A 19,709-nucleotide genomic window follows, 5' to 3' on the forward strand; every position below is an offset into this window, starting at 1 on the left:
ACACCATTCTCCCTTCCAGTCCTACCACGAGTGTCTGCTGGAATTGTGATTACTCTCAAACTAAAACCGCTATTTCGGTGTTTCTTTTATTTAATCATTCCCTACTTTTTTGACACGCTGTCTTCTACTGACTTACATGATTCAGCTTTCTCCTGGCTTTCCTCCCACCTCTCCAGCTCTTCCCTCTCTATCTTCTTTGCAGACTCATCCATCGCTACTTGGCCAGTAAATTATGGAGATCCTCAAGACTTGTTTCAATTATCTTTCCTCCTCCATTTCATACTTTCTCCCTAAGTACAATGAATATCAAGTTTTCATCTTCAGTCCAGACTTCTCTGAGCTCCTGACTGTAACATCTGGTCTTCAACTTAACATATTTTCTTATATAGAATACTTGCCTTTTTAAGTTACCTGTATTAATTATCTATTGCTGTATAAAAAATTATCCACAAGCCACTTAAAACCACAAACATTTATTCTCTCACAGTTCCTGTGGGTCAGGAGCCCAGATGTGGCATAGTGAGACCCTCTGGCCTCCAGAGTGTCTCAGGAGGCTGCAGTCAAGGCATTGGCCAGGGCTGCGGTCATCAGGGCTCAAGCTGGGGAGGACCCACTTTGAAGCCCACTCGTGTGGCTGTTGGTGGGTCTGAGGTCCCTGCTGGCTGTTGCTTAGAGCCGTCAGTTCCTTACCACGAGGCCTCTTCCTGGGGCTGCTTGTAGCATGGCAGCTTGCTTTCCCAGAGTGAGGATGCAGAGAGACTGAGGAGAGAGAGAGGAAGGTGGAAGTCAGTCTCTCGTAACCTCAACTCAGAAGTGCCGTCCCATCACTTTTGCCCTACTCTCCTCACTAGAAGCAAAACACGAGGTATAGCCACTCACGAGAGAAGGGGATTATCTAAGGATATGAACACCAAGAGTCAGGGACCACTGGGGGTCGTTTGAGAGGCTGCCTACCACACGACCTCACGTTCTCCACCACGTCCGAAATTAAACTCTTGCTCGCTTTTCCTCACTACCTCCAGCATCAGAAACAGGGCTCTCCTCCCAGTGTCTCTTTCCCAGTGATTGACATGTCTGTCCATCCTGTGCTGCAACAGGACAGTCATTCTGGACTGTTCTTCAGTCTCACCGCCCATGGCTGATCATAACTAAATTTTCTCAGTTTACTTCCCAAATATCGCTCACATCTGCTCACCTATCTCCACGGCTAAATCACTGTCAGTCTGTGAGAAGCAACGATCACTTCCTGCTTGGACTTGGAATTAGCTGCTAACTGGTCTTCCCCCAACCGCTCTGACCGCTACCCTCCAATATATGTTTCATTGCAGACAAAGTGATCTTTTCACCATAGAGATCAGATTAAAACTGATTTTCTGCTTAAAACCATTAAATGTCTTGCCATTTCCTTTGGGATAAGACAGAATTCCTCAGTGACCCACAGTGGTCTACACGGTCTGGCCCCTCTCCACCTCCTAGCCTCATCTCACCCTGGGCTCCCCTCTCTCTCCTCTCCAGGCATTCTGGCTTTCTTTCAGTCCTACTGGCCACAGGGTCTTTGCATATGCTGTTCTTACTTAGAACATTCTTCCTTCCTTTTTGCTCAGTTAATCCCATTTAATTTTTAGATCTCAGCTCAAGCATTGCTTCCGTGGGAAACCCCCCTTCTAGAACCTGAGAACTCATGTCCTTCTCCTTGAAGCTCTTTTCACAGTTGCAAGTTTATACTAGTTTGTGCAATTATTTGATTGTCTGTCTCTTCTAGATTCTGTGCGTGCCATCTACTCAGAGTCATATCACTGTTGTATCCCCAGCATGTAAAGAATCTGGTGCATAATAGATGCTCAATAAACATGTATTAAGCAAATGGAGTTTCTCGATCACAATTCTCCTGGAGTGGATGCAGCCAAAAGTCCACTGGCTTATCACAACTGCCTCCCGTTCACCTGGACTCTACTGCTGGCCCGGGATCCTGGAATGCTCTGGGCTCCTGATCCAGATCCAGGGAGGTGTCACTACAGACTGAAGAGAGGCACTGGCCCAGACCACTGATCTCGGCGGCCACACCTACTTAACTGACCTTTGTATCCAATTAGAGTCAAAGAATCGCAGGCCATCAGGCCAGACCTTCTCGCTGCTGTACCTGGCTGGGTGTGGTTTGCTCTGAATGGGCTACTGGGGCTTGTTGGGGAAGGAGCATCTGCTTCCTTCTTCTGTTGTTAGGAGGGAGCAGTTGTGGGTCCATTGTGGCACATGTGACTACATCTTTGTTCCATTACTTCTTCCTCTGGAAATGCCACAGCCTGCTGGTGAGGGAGGATGCTGGCTTTGCCCGTCAGTCCCGTCCCCAGCTCCTTGGAAGAACGGGGAACTCAGGCTCTGCCAGGACTGAGACGGTCTCACATGGTACAGATATGGGAATGCTTCCTGCTCCTGCTCCTCTCCACCTGCTGGGTTACCTCCGAGTGAGTCACAACTTCCCAGGGCTCCACTTCTGGGGCATCTACAATCTTGCTTAAGTACAAGAGGCAGGGGAGTTGAAAATAACTTCTTGGTCACGCTGGTTTAAGCAGGTCCACATTCAATGTGTGCCCCACCGCGCTCCCACCGCCCAGGAGGGGAATCCTCCGGGACTGCGAAGAAGAGGCCGTGAGAACATCTCTGGGTGAGGGCTCAGCTGACTTCTCAAACCGAGCCCACAGCAGCCCCGATCCCTTCAGCACATTGTGAAAAAACCTTGATTTTCAGATTGAGGAGTTGGAGCATTATGTTGAAAGTAGTGGGGATTTGGGAAAGAGTTTTCAGCAAGGAATGGTGTGGTGGAACGAGGATTTTTGAAAAATTAATCTGACAACCTTGTGCATTAGATTTCAAAAAGAGAAGTAATGGGAGCAGGGAGACAAGCTGGAGTATGAGGAGGAGTCAAAGAAAGTGACGTTGAGGTCTGGCCTGTAGATGAGGGGTTATTGAGATGGCCTGGATCTGAGGGGTGTGGACAGGAAAGAATCAACAGCCCTTCAGTGTGCATAGAGGGCAAGGGACTGCGCCTTGGGAGCTGGGCCATGTCTGCCTCTCCTTGCTGTGGCAGGCACGGGCAAAGAGTACCCAAACGCCCTCGACTCCCACACTTACCACACTGCCTCCCATTCACCTGGACTCCCAGCTCCCAGCTGCTCCAGGCTCCCTTGCTGATCTGACACACGTCTCCATCTTCATTTGCAACATTCTCTCTGAGACATGATTTTTATATTCGCTGCAGCTCCACATACTACAACTGTAGCCAAGAGGTGTCTCCCTTCTCTCCTGACCCCTGGCACCGCAGCCACCTGGTCCATCCTGCTGACAGCAAACAGGGGCCAGCTGGGGTGCAGAGGTGAGCACGGAAGACATTAAGTTCAAGTGGGGGCATCTTGAGGTTGAGGAGACAGAGGAGTCCCCTTGAGCAGCAGTAAAGGGAGGCCAGGTAAGCAGAGGGCAGACAGGGAGCAGGAGTGAGGACCAAGTTTGAGTACGCTGGGGGAGGCAGGAGAGGCCTGAGCTGCGGCCCTGATCAAATCATTTGTGTTCAGTTCTAGGTTAGTCAAGCCCTGGTTTTCCTGTTTGAAGCCTCAGCAGGAATTCTGCTTCTTTTCTTCTGTCCTTTGGCTGATCTTTTTGGCTGATTGACAGCAACTCTGCCACAGGGTGAGCAGAAGAAATGAAGGAAGATGAAAATAAAATTGGGAAATTTTACTATTTGTTAACAGCTCTGGGAAAAGGCACAGTGGTGAGAATGCTGGGCAATGGCTTAACAATATTAATAAAAAATGCTATTATATAAAGGATTCATGTAATTGATTTGTGCAGCACCATTCCCCAAATGCGACTGAGACCACAGAGTCGGCATCATTTATTTTTTATTGCTTAGAATTTAAACTTCAGATTTAGCAAACAGTAGATACCAAACTGATACATCCAATAGTTGGGGGGAAAAGAGTTTACTCTTACGTAAAATTTGATCATGTTACATTTAGTTCATCATTTCAATCCATCAAGATATTTTGTGTAATATCCGGATTCTGCCATCCAACATATTTACCACACTTTCTTGCACGGTGTGACTGTAGCAGGTCTGTAAGGAAGTACAAGAGGATGTACCAAGAACTGGGAAAAGAAATAATCCTCCGAGAACTGAAATATTTCATAATTAATAAACATATGTTTATAAGATTGGCTTTCATCAGATGTAATACATCCTAACAGATGAGTGGTAATCTGTAACTGACAGATGATTCAGACTGGATTCTTGACTAGTTAACAATAAGAAAGCAGTAACCTAATAATCACGTAACCGAAATGAATCTCTCTCCATCTTTCTCTCCACAGCACAGTCTGACGCAGGCCTGGTTAGCAGAGGTCTCCCTGAGAGGGATCTCATTGTTGTGATCTACAGGAGCCAGGAAGAGGAACCAGCCCTCGGAGGGAGCTGGTCAGCTGGGGCCGTGACAACAGGCTGCACTCAAAGGAACAGGTCCCCTTCAGCTCCAAAAGATTGGCGTCATCTGAGAATGTGGACCCAGCGTGGGCAGATTTTTCTAGTGTCTAGAAGTGACTGTGCAAACCCAAAACAAAACTAAAAAGACATATTTGTGGGCCACCAAGAACCTCTGGTATGAAGTAAATTATACAGGCATTGGACAGTAACAACCCATCCAAGGGAGCTGTGGGCGGAGGTGTGGCATCTGCTCATTCCTGTCGTAGGGAGGTGAGCTCTACCACGGGGCAGTGGAGTGAACAATGCCCGGAGATTATCCAAAACCCTTTGCTTTAATTTTCCGCTTACCCAACAGACTTCTAATTCAGGTTTACAACAAAGTTTAAAACCAGCAAGGGGGGGATCTGGATAAGGCACTATACCTATTTCGGTCCCCAGAAAGGGCTATTCCTGCATATCAATAAATCAGCATTCTGATTTCCTACTGACCTCTTTGCTGAGTTTGTCTGCCTTGTAGAGCTTTGGGCAGCTCTGGGTAAGCTAACGAAATAAAATTCTGGTGCTGAAAAGCTGTTTGTGACCCTGATCAACAGTGACCTAGGTTTGGTCACTGCTCCCTCTCCAGACACCAACCAGTGGGCCATCTCTCTGTGAATGTGGCAGGCACCATTTTGCTGGGGAAGGAGGTTAAATCTTTAGCCTTGTCATTGACTCAGCTTTGTAATTCAAGACTCTTTTCTCTCATCCTTTGATTTTCAGCCCCCAGACTTTTCTCTCCATGTCCTTGCCCCCCGGCACTTCCAATTGTCTAGCACCTAAGTGTATTTGGGCATTCCCTGTCTTCCCAAATTATCTTTACTCTTCTTCCTTACTTCTTCATCCTTCTCTTGTTTTATTCCTTTCATTACTTTTTGTTCTTTTATTTTGCAAACTCACCTGCTTCCTCAGTGATCTTTTTAAGATCCCATATGTTACAGATTCATGAGGATGGAAACATTCCTTTAGAGCTGGGCTGACCAATGTGGTAGCCACTAGCTACACGTGATTATCGAACATGTGAAATGTGGCTTGTCTGAAATGAGACGTGTGGTAAGCGTAAAACGCACACCGGATTTCTAAGACTTAGTACGAAAAAAGAATGTAACGTATCTCATTAATGAAGGATTGATCACACGTTGAAATGACAATGTTTTGGCTACACTGGGTTAAACAAATGTATTAAAAATAATTTCACCTATTTCTTTTTACTTTTTTAATGTGGCTACTAGAAAATGTACAAGTACACTGCCAGTACTTAGAATTCTACTGTCAGTGCGGCTCTAGATTTCCGCTATGTCTGTCTTGTTTATCTTTCTATAAGTAGCTGAAAGACTGTGTTAAAAACCATTGGGTTGGAATGTCCCAAAATTAATCCTCTGTTTTTCTCTATCCTGACGCACCTTCTCAAGTCATTCTCATTTTTCTTTTTCTTGAAGAGGCTAAAAGAACGGGTAAATTTTTCTTTTCTGACTCAGAAGTAGGCACAAGACAAGCACAAAGACATTTCAGTGTAATGGGGTCATAAGAAAAACTGAAAGGAGGCGTGCCTGTCTGCAGACAGTCTGTTGACAAAACACAGCACTATACACATCTGGACAAGCTTCAGCCCATGGGGGAAGCAGCCACTTTCGTTACTCCACCTTTAGGCACCGCACTCAGAATTGCTTCTTTCCACTTGAGCGGAAGCAAGCTTGACACCGGAGCGAGCTGTGAGGAATTTTGCTTCTCTTCCTCCAGACGTGTCTTTCAAGGCTCACCGTCACCCGTCTTACGAGAATGATAATGAATACACGTAGCACGCTGACAACAGCGAGCACAGGTGGGAGCCCGGGGGATCTGCTTTGATCTTGGCTTTGCTACCTGCTAACTCAATGGCCCTGAACGAGTTCCTTCACCTCTGGGGCTGCACCTGCTAATCTGTAAAACAGGGATTACAGGACCATTGCCTCTGATGGGTCAACACCGTGCCTCTGCACCTAGCCATTCTCCACCCTGTTTTTGAAACCTGCTCTGCAAATATGATTGTGTCCATGTCTTTTGCTGAAGAAATTTTATTGCTCCTCTCAAGCCTCGTGAAGAGAGCATCAAGGGGACCCCTGGCCTGGACACTTGACATTTGTCTGCTGCAGCCTGTGGGAACCCGAGAGAGCGGTCTCTGACCCAGACTGGAGAACTTGCAAGGTGAAGAACGGTGGCTTGCAGAGTGTGCCCAAGGTGGGAAGGAGAGAAGGCTGGTGAGAAAATGACTGCACCAGAGCACATGCAGGCAAAGGACATCTGTGCATTTCCTGCACACCAAACCAACGGAGAGAGAGCCATCTTAAAGGGACTTTGCCCAAGAGCACGAAAGGAGTCCCAGCTCTGAGGGACTGCTTGCAGAATTCAGAAAACCAGCGCTGGCAGAGGGAACAGAAGCAGCTAGGGAGGTTCCTGCTGCTGAGGGATCTTTGAGGAGCCCTTGGATGTGACCTAAGCAAAAGGGCCGGCTTTTACACACTTGTCAACCCCCAAAAGCAGCCCTAGAGGTCTCCCTTCATACTTGGAGGATAAAGTCCCATAAGCTTAAGATGGTTTAAAATTCCTCCTTCTCTGGCCACATTTCAACCCCTTTTCCTCACCAGCTGTAGTAAATTTCTTTGGGTGCCTGAACTCATCTCTTTTTGCTGGGCTGAGGTCTAGGCTGGGTCCTGTCTGGGAGCCTCTGGTCATCACTGAGCAGTTCCCATTCCAGGCAAACTATTCCCAGGCCCAGGGGGTCATTAGCGAAGTAAAGGTAAGATGCCCCTTCTAGGAACAGCAGCAATCGAGACTCACATCATTCAACAAGAATCTGTGCTCATCTGCTGTATTAACTGGCACCGTGAGGGGAAATTCAAGTACATGGAACACAGCGGCTTCCACGTTGAGCCCACCATGTTAACCGGCCTTAGTTAGCCTAAGGACTAACTCTGGAATGGAAGATGGAGAGCAAGAGGGTGAGGTGGGGATGGAGGAATGAGATTATTCTGTGTGGCATATATGAATGCACACCAATAAATAATGAGGTGTTGAAAGAAGAGAATGAAAATTAAGTGCTCAGGGCACTGAAAGAACCGGAAGGATCATTTTCTGCCTCAAGAGTTTGGGGTGGGCTTCATCCAGGAGTCCAGGCTCTGAGGACTGTCCCCAGCTGGCTATGGGAAAGTGAAGGGCCTGGGAATTCCATAGTTAGAAATGGGAGTGAGTGTTAACTGGGGTGAAGCATTTAGGACAAAAAGTTGGATTGGTAGATGGGGGTGGATTGTGAAGAACAGGGTGAGGATGCCAGGGTGAGGGAGCTAAACGCCCGTGGGAAGTCCATGTAGCGAAAGAATGACTTTGAGGAAGTGTCTCAGCACATTAAAGCTATCACTCTTTTTCATGTTGAGAGGGCCAAAGTACCCACAACAGACTGTCTCAAGACAAGGGAGGAGTTAAGAAGGGAGACCAACAGGGAGAGAGCTATCCCTTTCCCTTTTTCACAAACTCTAGGAACATGTTACTAGCACATTTTGATTGTTTTTTTTTTTTTGGTGAGGAGGATTTGTCCCTGAGCTAATGTCTGTGCCAATCTCCTGCTATATTTTGTATGTGGGACTCTGCCACAGCATGGCTTGATGAGTGGTGTGTAGGTCTGCGCCCTGGATCTGAACCTGCGAATCCCAGGCCACCAAAACTGAGCCTACGTAATTAACTGCTATGCCACCAGGCTGGTCCCTAACAGATTTTGATTTTAAAATAAAATCTTTATGGTTAGATAAGATTTTTGAGTGCTTCAAAAGTTTTCCCTTTGTGGAGGCCAATTGGAGGCTCTTGCCTAGGTATTCCAAGGGAAGAATTTAGGTTCCATCTCCCAGCAGACTAGGATATCAGCCCAAGGTAAGCCCAAAGTATCACCAGTGCTTTACTCACCTACACACCTGCCCACCCCCCACCCACCATCCATCCCCCATCCAGCAAACATTTTTCTGAGCGCCCACCCATGTGCCAGGTTCATGCTGTGTGTCTAAGTTGCAACAATGAGTAACACTGTGGTCTTCAGTGTATGTCAGTGTGTTGGGGTTGGGGGAGAGGACACAAGAAGGGCAACATTTAGTTAATTGTCACAGCTGGGAGATGAGTACCTGGGGGTTCATTATACCATTTTTCTGCTTTTGGTATGTTTGATAACTTTCCTAATAAAGTTAGGAAACTGTCCTTTTCCTCAAGCAGGGAAGCTAGATTTGATGGACGCCTGTATCACAAGGCAAGTTCAGCTTTGAAGTTACATGCAGGGCGTTAGTGGAAGAGAGGTCCTTGGGGCAGGGCGCAGAAGGCGCTCAGGAAATGCCCCTGGTGGAGGGTAACGGTCCTCTTAAAAGTACTTGCTCAGAGTGAGTAAAGAAGCCGAAACTCCAGGCGTGCCTTGGCTTCAGGCTGCGTTGGGAGGTGCTAACAGGCCACGGTCGGGAGTGGGGAACCAGCTTCCACCACCTTGCCTTATCTACCCATCTCCTGCTTCCCTTTGCTTAAAGACAGCATAGGGGAGTGGATATTCAGTTCTGCCCGGCGTCTCCTACTACGTGCCAGGCTCTGCACCAAGGCTTCGGGTGGATTCCGCTCTCACCGTCCTACAGAGGGTGGCACCGGGAGTCCGAGGAAAGCCTCAGGGCGTAGGGAACGTGACACACTCAGGCAAGGGCAGTTCAGGAACCCAGTCCTTCCAATCGCAAGTCCTGGAGAAGAGATCAGAAATCCGGGATCAGCCGAGGCAGCTCCAAGGCTTGAGCAAGTCACTGGGCCTCCCGCAGCGGACTCAATTTCTCTATCTATAAAAAGGGCACAGTCAAATCTTGTAAGGTTTTTTTTTTTTTTTTTTTTTTTTTTAAAGGATCAGGGATCTTTACTGTTAAGATCCTGGCACGGAGCGGGGGCTCCATAAATGGCAGCCATCATTCTCGGCCAAGTGCGGGCGCATCCTCCCGGGCGCCCCGCCCGCGGGCTCCCTCGGGACAGGCCGGGCCCGCCCCCGCGCCTCCGGGCTCCGGCGCTCGCAGCAGGTGGCCCGGCATCTCGGTGCCCACGCCCCGAGGCGCGCGGGGAGCGCGGGCGGGTGGCACGACCGAGGTTCCCCCGGAGGCTAGCCTCCCCCCCTCCCCACGCCTGGCGCAGGTGAGGTTTGCGGCCCAGGCCACGGGGACAGCGACCTGGAGAGGGCGCGGCGGCCGGGAGCGGGGTCCCGGGGGCGCCCCCCGCCCGGCGCAGACTCACCCGGGGCCGGCGGCATGGGGGCCGCGGGCTGCCCGCGCTGCGGCCGCGAAAACCCGGCGAGCGGATCGGAGCGCGCTCGCAGCCAACTCCTCCGCGGTCCGGCCCCGAGCTGGGCATGCTCAGTGCGGCCGCCGCGCCGCCGGCCCCAACTCGGAAGCTCGCGCTCCGGGCCGAGGGGGCGAGGACGCCGGCGGCGGCGAGCCGGCGTCGCCCGCCGCCCCCAGGCAGCGGCAAACTTCGCGGCGTCCCCGGAGCTCGCCCGGCCGAGGTTGATCGCTACAGATCAAAGCGAATCCGGTCCCCCCCATCCCACCCCGAATCATGGAGGCTGCGGCCGCCCGAGTGCCGCCGCCGCCGCCGGCTCCTGCCCACTAGCGGGGGGCCAACAGGTAAACTGCTGGGGGTGGGGGGAGGAGGAGGGGCGGCCGGGGGAGGGCGGGGGGCTGAGGAGCCCGAGACGCCCGGGGCTGGCAGCCCCCCGTCGGCGCTCACCGCCCACCCTCCTCACCCCCTCCTCCCGGCCCCTGGAGGGGCAGCAAGGGGTTAAGTCGGCCCCGCGCCACCGTGAGCACGGCCCCCTCCAGCCGCCGCGACCGCCAGCTGCGCGCCTCGGCGCCTGCCCGGAGCCACCGAGGGGACCCGAGCCGCCGATGCGCCAGCGGAGCCCGGCGGGCGTCCAGGAGGCACCGGCCGCATCCCTGCCTCCTCATCCCCTCCAGGCCTCGCTCCCTCCGCCCCGGCCGGGTCGGCGCCCAGGTGGCGGGGTCTGTGGGGCGCGTGGCGGCGGGGAAAGGACCCCTGCCGAGGTGGAGGGGCGGGGGCGGGCCGCTCCGCAGTCCCTTCCTCGGGCGGGAGGGCCACCCTCGCCTGGGGCGAGCACTTGAACCACCCGCCTGGGCGCCAAGAAAAGTTTTTTCCCCCCCCGTGCCCCTCCCCCACCCCCACCCTGCGCTCGGCTGGGGTGTGTTTGGGTCCATTGGTGAAAAAAGTCACACGTTCCCATCAGCTGCTCCTCCCCTGGGGACAGGGTGGGGGGGACGGGAGGCAAGGGCCGCGGAGGACCCAGGCGGACCTCCAGCCCCTCCGCCGCCGCCCCGGAGCGCTGCGTCCCGGGGCTCCAGCGCCGCCGGGGACCCGCCGAAGGCTGCCCCATCCGTGCGAGTCTGCGTGCCTGGCAGCGGCAGCATCCAACCTGCTTTCTTCCTGCCTGCAGCGCCACAGCGAGCGAGCGAGCGAGCGAGCGAGGAGGGGGAGCGAGGGAGTCTGTCTGCAAAGTGCTGCTCCCTGGTGCTCAGAGGCGGCTGCTCCAGCTCCGACTCTCATTCATTTCGCCGGTTAACATGAGAGATCATGGCCGCCTTCGGGCTTCTCAGCTATGAGCAGAGGCCGCTGAAACGCCCCCGGCTCGGGCCGCCCGACGTCTACCCACAGGACCCCAAGCAGAAGGAGGTAAGGGCGCCGGCGGCCTCCCCGGCAGCCGAGGCCGCGCTCCGCAGCGCTGACCCGGGGCCAAGTTGGCCCAGCGGGCATCGCCGGCGCTGCGGGGGAAGGGTCGGGGGGGGGGGCGCGGGCAGGCGGCTGGGGCCGGGCTAGGGGGCCGGGAGACCCCGGCAGCGCAGCTCGAGCGGCTGTCAGTCCCCGCGCTGCGCTGGGGCGCTCGCTCTCCGGGTGCCGGGTCGCCTCCCGGTTCCCGGGCCTTGCACTGCGCCGCGGGCGCTTCGCCGTCTCCTTCCTTGCCGAAACCCTTCTGCTCGCTCTCCCCCGCTTCTGCTGGTTTTATTTTCCTCCCCGCCGCTTCTGTAAATCCTTGTAAACTTTTTGAAAAATGTTGGAATGCAGTGCATCCGACACAGGTCTTGCGTTTTGCGCCAGTAGAGCAGGGACGGGGGGGTGGGGTGGGGGGAGGGAACTTGTATGTTCAAATTTTCCAGTTTGGAGTGGAAGTCCTTTTTATCCAGGTGATAAATATTTAGCTCTTTGAATGTACTTTTTTTCTGTAACCCCTCTCCCCTCTAAAAATCAATATTAAGGGGAAACACTGATTTTCGTCCCTAGAGGCGATTGGCTTAATCGCTGGAGGCGGTCTTGTGTATGTAAAAGCAGGCAGGTTACCTTGGAAGGGAGTAGTTCGCAGGATTGCTTATTTCTTTGAGTGAAATTAATTGGAGAAACTTTGCTTCTTGCGCTCGGTAGGCCAGCTTCTATGGCTAGAGTAACCATGGCATTTTGTAGCCATGTACGTGTTTGTCAGCAGTTAACAAGTAATTATGTAACAACTCTCCAGTTATAATGATCACCCTTGGCTACACAATTTGCCTAGGGATTTGCCCTTTTTTTTTCCTTCTTTTTATCACCTGCTACCCAGCTGGGCTTTCTGAGTTTGCCAGCTGCAGCCCACCCATCCTGTTTCTTCAGCTAAACACCAAGAGGGGACATTGCAGAACTTCTCTTGCTGGAAATCTAAAAGCCTTCTATTAAAAGTTTACAGGCCCACTGACATCATAGAACCAGCTTTAGAAAGAAGGCACAGGAGGGCTCTCTAGGACTTCTCTTTTGACAGATGTATCTGTTTCAGCAATAGAGGAAGAATGCTTGTTCTGGCTAAACTGTTCATGTTTCTAAGAAATAAGGAGTGACAACTTAGCTCATTAGCTAGTGTCTGAACCTCGGGGAGCTGTTCAGATTGAAACTGAGGTTTTACAGGTAGCTATCAGCAGAGGCTTGACGTTCAGATTGAAACTGAGATTTTAGTTGAGGTAGCTATCAGCAGAGGCTTGACGTGAGGATAAGAGTTGGTGGGGCTCTGCAGGTTTTGCTCCCTGCTACTCCCACCCAGAATAAAGTTAATTGTTAAGGACTAGAAATAACAGACACCAAAGACTAAGTGTAAAGAAAGTCAATAACTTAAAAATTAGTGGCGGGAAATTCTTAAAGTTTTGCTGGGGACAGAGACATTGGTTGGCTGGTCTTTATCATCTCGTAATTAATGTCTTGCCACGTCTGTCCAGAGGGCAGCATAATTGATAGCATCTCCCCAGTTAAGGGATGGTGGCCAGAGATGCCATGTGGACTTACATAGCATTTATTCCTCAGGTCCACTGTCCTTTAAGATTGGGGCCTTTATGATTCTGGAAAAAATAATTTTGTGTTTTAGGGTGTCACAACATTCAGTAGAATTCTAAAACTGGAAGTGATCTCAGAGCCTACTTTTTGTAACTTCCTTTTGACAAAGTGAAACTGAGGCCCAGAAGGGCTTACCTGCCTTCATCAGGGTGCCGGTGAATCAGCAGAGCGGCTGGTTTGTGTCGAGACCAGTACTGTGCTAAGGATGATTTCTGCTAAATCGTGTTGTTCTGACATTATTCCCTTTCCCCCAAGGCAGCCAGCATTTTCTCTCTGGAGCAGAGTCAGAGTTAGGTGTGACTGTAGCCAAATTTGAGTACAGTATGGAACAGGTGCCGGGCAGTGCTTGGGTGGTGTGGTGAACAGGGTTGCACAGACTTCGGTTATTTATGTATTACCTCAGGATTGCTGCCTGATCCTTGTATCACCTGCACTTTCATTCTAGTGTTTTCTTTAACTTTTTTTTTGGTGAGGAAGATTGGCCTTGGGCTTACATCTATTGCCAATCTTCCTGTTTTTGCTTGAGGAAGATTGTCAGTGAGCTAACATCTGTGCCAATCTTCCTCTACTTTGTATATGGGACGCCGCTACAGCATGGCCTCATGAACGGTGTATAGGTTCGCATCCAGGATCCGAACCTGTGAACCCCAGGCCTCTGAAGGTGAGCGGGTGAATCTAACCACTATGGCACTGGGCCGATCCCCTCTTTATGTTAACTTTTAAGAAACTTTTTGTTTCCTAAGCAGTAACAAACATGAAGTCATGGATTTGATGTGTATATATCCTCCTGGTGGAAGCTATTCTCATTACTGTAGCTATAACTTTGATTGTTGGTGTTAACCCGTGCAAATAGTGTTCTGAAAAATAGCTCCCAGGGGTAGGGTGGAACCCTTGAATGAAGACCCCCTGCAGAGGACCGGGGGTGGAGGGAGCTGGGAGCTTCAAGCTGCTTGATGGATTGGTGATACTCATTTGAGAGCTTCCTGTGCATCAGCACTCCACGGGGATGTAGTGTATATTGTGTTATAATACTTCGCCCTTCGTAGACTGTCCTCAAGCCTTGAAACCAGGGAATCAGAAAACTGGGAGTCATCCTGGATTCTGCCTTCTCCCTTGCATCCCATAATACATGTCAGAATATCTTGTCCAGTTTCCAAATATATTTCCAATCCATCTTCTGCTCCCCACTTTCACCAATATGCCCAACTTCCTTTCTGGTTCAGGTTGACTTCTCTCTGCCCCAGGGCCCTTACACATGCTGCTCTGTCTGCCTGGACACCTGTCTGCTATCCACCCCCACGATTCGACCCTGCTCTTTTCACCTTAGCCTGGGGTTAGGAGGGAAGGCTCTGGAGCCTGCCTGCCTGCCTGCCTGCGTTTGAGTCCTGGCTCTGCTGTTTACATGCTCCTTATTCTTCCTTGTGCCTCAGTATCCCCTCTTGTAGAGTGGGGATGAGAATACTACCTACTCTATAGGGCTGTTGGAAGCTTATGTGGATAATCCACGTAGAGTGCCTGGACTAGAGGATTCCACATGCACATCTGCTCTTATAAACTGTGGCCAGGCCTGCCTCCTCTTCATCCTTCGGGTCTCAGCCCAGCCCCCGCCTCAGAGGCCGTTAGTTTGAGTGTGTTGCTTGAATTCTGTTTATTTGCATGTGGCCATCCCCCACTGATGGGTCAGTTTCAGAGGGCAGGAATGAGAGCTGCTGGGGCATCATTGAAGCACCTGGCGCCTGGTGCGGTCAGCCCCCCGGAGGCTGAGGGCTTGAGTACTTGCTGGAATGTGTGAATGAAAGTAGGAATGAACGAATAGAAAGGAAATCTGGTGACTGAGGGCTGATAGGGAAAGTCGAGGTTAAGACAGAGATTATCCTTGACGTCTACCTTGGAGGCCACAGGCTGAAAGTGAAATTAAACCCTAGAAGTAGGAGGACTTACCCCGGGGTAGAAGAGGCCTAAGCAGCTGAATGGTAAATATTTTCAGGAAATCAAATTAGTTAGTAAAACAGGTTGGGACAGTAGTGAGATTTCCAGGCATCAGGAGCCATAGAGCCCCCCCAGCAGGGTCCTGAGGGGAGGATGGCCTGGTGTAGTGCAGAGGTTGCTGAAGGACAAGTACAGCATGACTTGGGAGGGGAGGAGGTGGGAGAGGGGCTGGGGTAGGGAGTTGAGGTGGCAGGGGGGCGGGGGGTTGTGGTGGGGCCGGTGGCGTCTGCATGTGGGTAGCCCAGAGCAGCGGTTCTCAAACTTGACACCTCTGAGTCACTTGCAGGGCTTGTTAAGAACAGATGGCTGCGTTTTTCAGATTCAGTGGGTCTGAGGTGGGGCCCCATGATTTGCATTTCTGAGAAGATCCCAGGTGATCTGCTGGGGCTGCCAGGTCGGGTTGGCCCACTGTGGGAACTCTGACCTAGAGAGGAGGCATCCAGTTCTGCAGTGCTGGGGAGTTCTGCCAGGTGGGTGGCAGGGTGGGACGGGCATCTGTGTCTCTGGCTGAGCTGCTACCGTGGGTTTATCAGCCAGCCCAGCCAGTGCCTGGTGGGTTTTTCCTAGAAGTTGTACCTCTCTCTGCTCAGATCTCAGGGATGAGTCGAGAAGTCTCAGTCCCCTCCAGGCGCTTCCCATCACACTTGGGATAAAACACACACCCCTCACCTCAGCCTTCAAGGCCCTCCCAGTGTGGTTCTTGCTCACTTCCACAGCCACCGCCTGGAGCCCGACTGCCTGGCTTTGAGTTCTGCTCCGTCACTTACTGCCTGTTTCACTCCTATCTCACTTGTGGAATGGGGCTCATATTTGTTCCCACTTCCCGGGTTGTTGGGAAGATACAATGAGATTTGGGCATGCCTGGCACATGGACGTGCTCAGTACAGGTCAGCTGCTGTTAGGATAACCTCTCCCTCATTCAGTGACCCTGGGGCTTCCCATTGTACCCCCAGACCCTGCCCTTCGAGACCTGGCCTCTGGGCCTTGAGTCGCCCCTTCCCGGCTTGCTCATCTCCCTCCTGGCTGTGTGGTGGGACCACTGGCCTACTCTTCTTCCAACAGGCCCAGCTCTTTTGTGTCTTGGCTCCTGTCCCTTGCTGCCCCTGCCGTCACGTTTCCTGTCATTTGGCTCCTAGAGCCTCCCTTGCAGGGAGGCTGTTCTTGTAACCCATCTTCCCTCATCCCTGGTAGTCTGTTATCTTGTGTCAGTGCTCCGCCGTGCCTGTTGCTGTCTGGGTCCCATCCTCAGGTTGCTCATTCTCCCTGTGGTCTTCTGTCCACACTAGGATGTCACCTGCCCGAGAGCAGGGCTTTGTCCGTGGTGTTCACAGTGTGAACCGCCAAGTGCCTGGGATCAGATGAGGTGCTCGGTAAATAGTTCTTGAAGAAATTAATAAAATGCAGAAATAACTCTTAATGAGCAATTGTGAGTATTTATAACATTTAACTGTCCCAATGCTTGTTTTATTTTGGTAAAGCCTGTTAGCTTTCTTGTTAGCATCTAAACTCTTAAAACACATTAAATGCTTATTTTAGAGACAGCTGGGGAGGTGGGGTGAGGGGAGGTGGAAATTTGCTTCTTTATTATCTTGGAGAGGGAGGATGTTGATGAAGCTGCCTGGGAGAGAGGACAGGTTGACCAGTTGCCTGGGGGACCAAAAGACAGAGATGGTTCGGGTGAAAGCTTCCCTGGGATTAATTGGCCGGCCCAGGGCTGCAGACCTCAGGGAGGACCATGCGTGTGGTTAACTCTGCCTCAGGAGACTCAGGCCAGAACCAGTGCAGGAAGCACCGGGTCGGAGGCCTCGCTTCAGCCTGCTGCTCACAGCAGTGTTGCCACCCATTCTTATGGCCGAGGAGGAGGAGCGGAGGTGGTTGTCATTTCTCAGGGTCTGTCAGCACCTGCAGCAGACTTGTCAAAGATGCTGCTTAACGACGCAGACACAATGCCCCATCTCCACCCCAGACCTGCTGAGTCAGAATTTCTGGGAAGGAGGCTGAGGAATTTGCATTTTAAACAAGCTTTCTAGGTGATTTCTGAACATATTAAGTTGGAGAACCGTTGCTTTAGTGTGTGTCTTTATCTGTAGAGAACGTTGTAAACCAGACCCCCCCTTATTCGTCCCTGCTCCTGCTATTTGAGGTGGTAGAGTCTTTAGACACATAGACTATTTGAAGCATTAGTACCTTCTGGGACAAAATAGTGCAAGCGAGTTTAGCAACTTTCCCCCCTGAGGTGCTGTTCTGGTAGCTGGGTCCCAGCGTGGGCTTGTTTTCTGTCAGCTGTGCACGCTCAAAGCAGAGAGAATTCCATGCGTTGGTCTTGAAATATCCGCAGCTCCCTCCTGCATGCACTTGGCTAAACGGGGGCCCAGGACAGCAGAGTTTTCTTGTCCCTCGTCGCACGAGGAGGGTCTTTGAACTTGTTTGGGGCAGCAGAGTTTTCTCTTGACTGTGGGCCTGGGCTCTTTGGGGACTGTTAATGGGAAGGTGTTAATTTGGGGTGTAGCCACTGTTGCCCTTTAGCTTCTTGGGTATTTCACTTAGGCTGGCACCTGTGCAGACGAAATGTGATCCTTTAGGAAGTGGGAGGACCAGGAAGTGAGGTCGGAGAGGCCAGCTGCGTTGGGTGAGCACTAAGTAGGAGAAGAGGAGGATGAACAGCGTCCCAGGATTTTAGTTGAAGCGGTTGTCAGTCCTTCTCGTGCATGTGCCTGCACACGTGAGCTATTAAAAGATAAACTGAGGCATGTTAAAATATTAGGAGTTTGAGCAAAAACTGATTTGAATTGGGCAGCACCAAACCCAGCGGTGGTTAGAAGTTCTCTGTCAATGGAAGCTGGGGAAAGATTTTCATAGAGAAAAGGTGGAAGCGAGGTCAGGAATGATGCCTTGCCTGTAGCTTGAAGCCCCGTTGGCTGTTGGTGTTGGTTGACCTTAGGTTTTGCTCTCGTAACTGTGAGGCCTTTACTGTGAGGTTTTGGTTTGCTTACGTAGGCGCCATGGCATTAGAGCCACCTCAGTCTAATGGCCTCCTAGTTTAATTAACAATTCCTCCCTTTTGGTCATCCTCTCATACAGGAGAGATTGACTAAAAATTTGGTATCAGGGCCACTCACAGTCACTATCAGAGCCAAATCGCTCTTGTCTCGTCCTGAAACCCATTGGTTCTGATGTCAGATCCCTGGAAGGATTGCTTTTCCCGTGTATCCCGTTGTTCATCTTGTTTCAGTTTCTCCAAGTGCAGAGATGTGCTCCTGATGGCGTGAACATGCGTTGAAGACCTTTGGAGGATGTCGTGCACCAGGGAGACTGCACTGGTGACTATTAGGAGGATAATCCAGGAGACTGAAGTACTCTCCTCAGCCAGGGCTCTCATGAACCAAACCAGTTGGTATCAAGTAAATCGAAGAATGTACCTGAAGGGGCATCAGCCTGTTTTAGCCAAGCGGCTTTATGTTAATTTCTTGTATTTGAGCTTCTACAGTATCAGAGGGGTTGATCCGGGTACAGCAGGAGGTATTTGCTATGGCACAGGCTCTTCTGTGTTCAGCCAACAAGTAACCGAAAGCAGCTCCCTTATCCAAAAGTGCCTTAGCCAGAGAGCCTGGGGTCTTTGGTTGTCTAGCCGTGGCCTTAGCGTTAGACTCAGTGGTGGTTGTCAGAGCTAAGGGTAAGTTTCTAATCATATGTTCACTTGTACTAACTCCAAGCTAAGGAAGAAAGGACCAGCCAAATGACGTCTGTCCAGAGGGGTTAACATCCGCTGGTAAACTTTTTGGTTGATAGTGTAAATTCAAGGGAGTGGACCAATGTTGAGTTTTTGAGTTATTATGAAGGCACAGTGGAATAGTAAATAGAGCAAGTGCACAGTGTCTTTCCATCCTCCAGCTGTCAAGACAATGAGTTGCCCAAACATAGGGGGCATTGCCAAAACTTTTACACAGAAAGAAGAAACTAGGAGGTGTACATAGGTCTCCCTCATAAGTGTTAGCATTTATCGTCGGTGTGGAGGTGTTAGCATCATTCAGCAAGACTCAAATACTGTATTATCACATGTTGAAAGACCACCTACATGTGTGGGCCTCACAGCCAGCCCACAAATGGTCTGATTTACACTGGCTGCTCTGCCGTGTCTTTGACGTGTGTTCAGTGGATCTCGTTTTCCCATCCCAGGGTTGGTTAAATTGAGGCAGGGATTTGGGGGTCTGATGATTAGTATTTTAACTTTATGAAAGGGATCTGTGGACCTACAGTGGCATTTGGGATTCCAGTGAAATTACTTATAGGGTGAACTAAGGGTCTCTCCCTTCGGGCACTGATTTTGGTTTAGCGTGACCAATTCAGCAGTTAGTTAGGTTTCTTGCAGTGGCTGCTGTTTGTGAAGACCTAATTACAGTGTTGTCTTCCCAGCATTAGTAGAAGAAGCAGGAAGCATATAGGCAAAAAGGGTAAAGGTTTCATCCTGGAGATGAAGATCTTGATCGGTGATCTTGGGAGAGCTGTCCACCTTAAGATATCATCTACTTCTGGGGAGGAATCTCCCTGGTCAGTTCTAACTTTACATCTCCGGCTGGTATGCAGCTCCAAGAGTCTGGAGGGGCCCTTTTCAATTGGGAGATGTGGACCCAAGCTTCAAGTCCCTGAAGTTTGGCTGCCATCTTGGTGGTGACCAGAACCTGGTATGGTCCCTTCCAAGGAAGTTCAAGGGCAGTCTTTCTTAGGTGTTTCCAGAAGACCCACTCTCCAGGTTCTAAGTTGTGAAAGGTTCAACCATCTGTGGAAGAGTCATGGAAAGCTTCCAGGTAAACCTGGTGGA

The 19,709-nt window shown here is 51.0% G+C and overlaps 1 protein-coding gene across 11 annotated transcripts in view; it reads left to right on the forward strand.

Annotated features, from left to right (window-relative positions):
* The first annotated feature begins 9,550 nt into the window (after window positions 1-9,550).
* The window catches only part of MED12L (mediator complex subunit 12L), a 312,345-nt gene continuing 302,186 nt past the window's right edge, over window positions 9,551-19,709 (forward strand). For 4 of the 11 annotated variants that reach the window (XM_070493673.1, XM_070493675.1, XM_070493671.1 and 1 more), the window contains exons 1-2: window positions 9,925-10,167; window positions 10,992-11,227. In XM_070493673.1, the coding sequence (XP_070349774.1) occupies window positions 11,129-11,227 (99 nt within the window). In that variant the 5' untranslated portion in view covers window positions 9,925-10,167; window positions 10,992-11,128. Of the gene's footprint in view, window positions 9,680-9,922; window positions 10,168-10,991; window positions 11,228-19,709 lie in introns of those variants that run through there. The other 7 variants (XM_070493674.1, XM_070493670.1, XM_070493668.1 and 4 more) reach the window with 5 other exon arrangements.

Source organism: Equus asinus, chromosome 21 (genome assembly GCF_041296235.1).
Source record: "Equus asinus isolate D_3611 breed Donkey chromosome 21, EquAss-T2T_v2, whole genome shotgun sequence".
Lineage (NCBI taxonomy): Eukaryota > Metazoa > Chordata > Mammalia > Perissodactyla > Equidae > Equus > Equus asinus.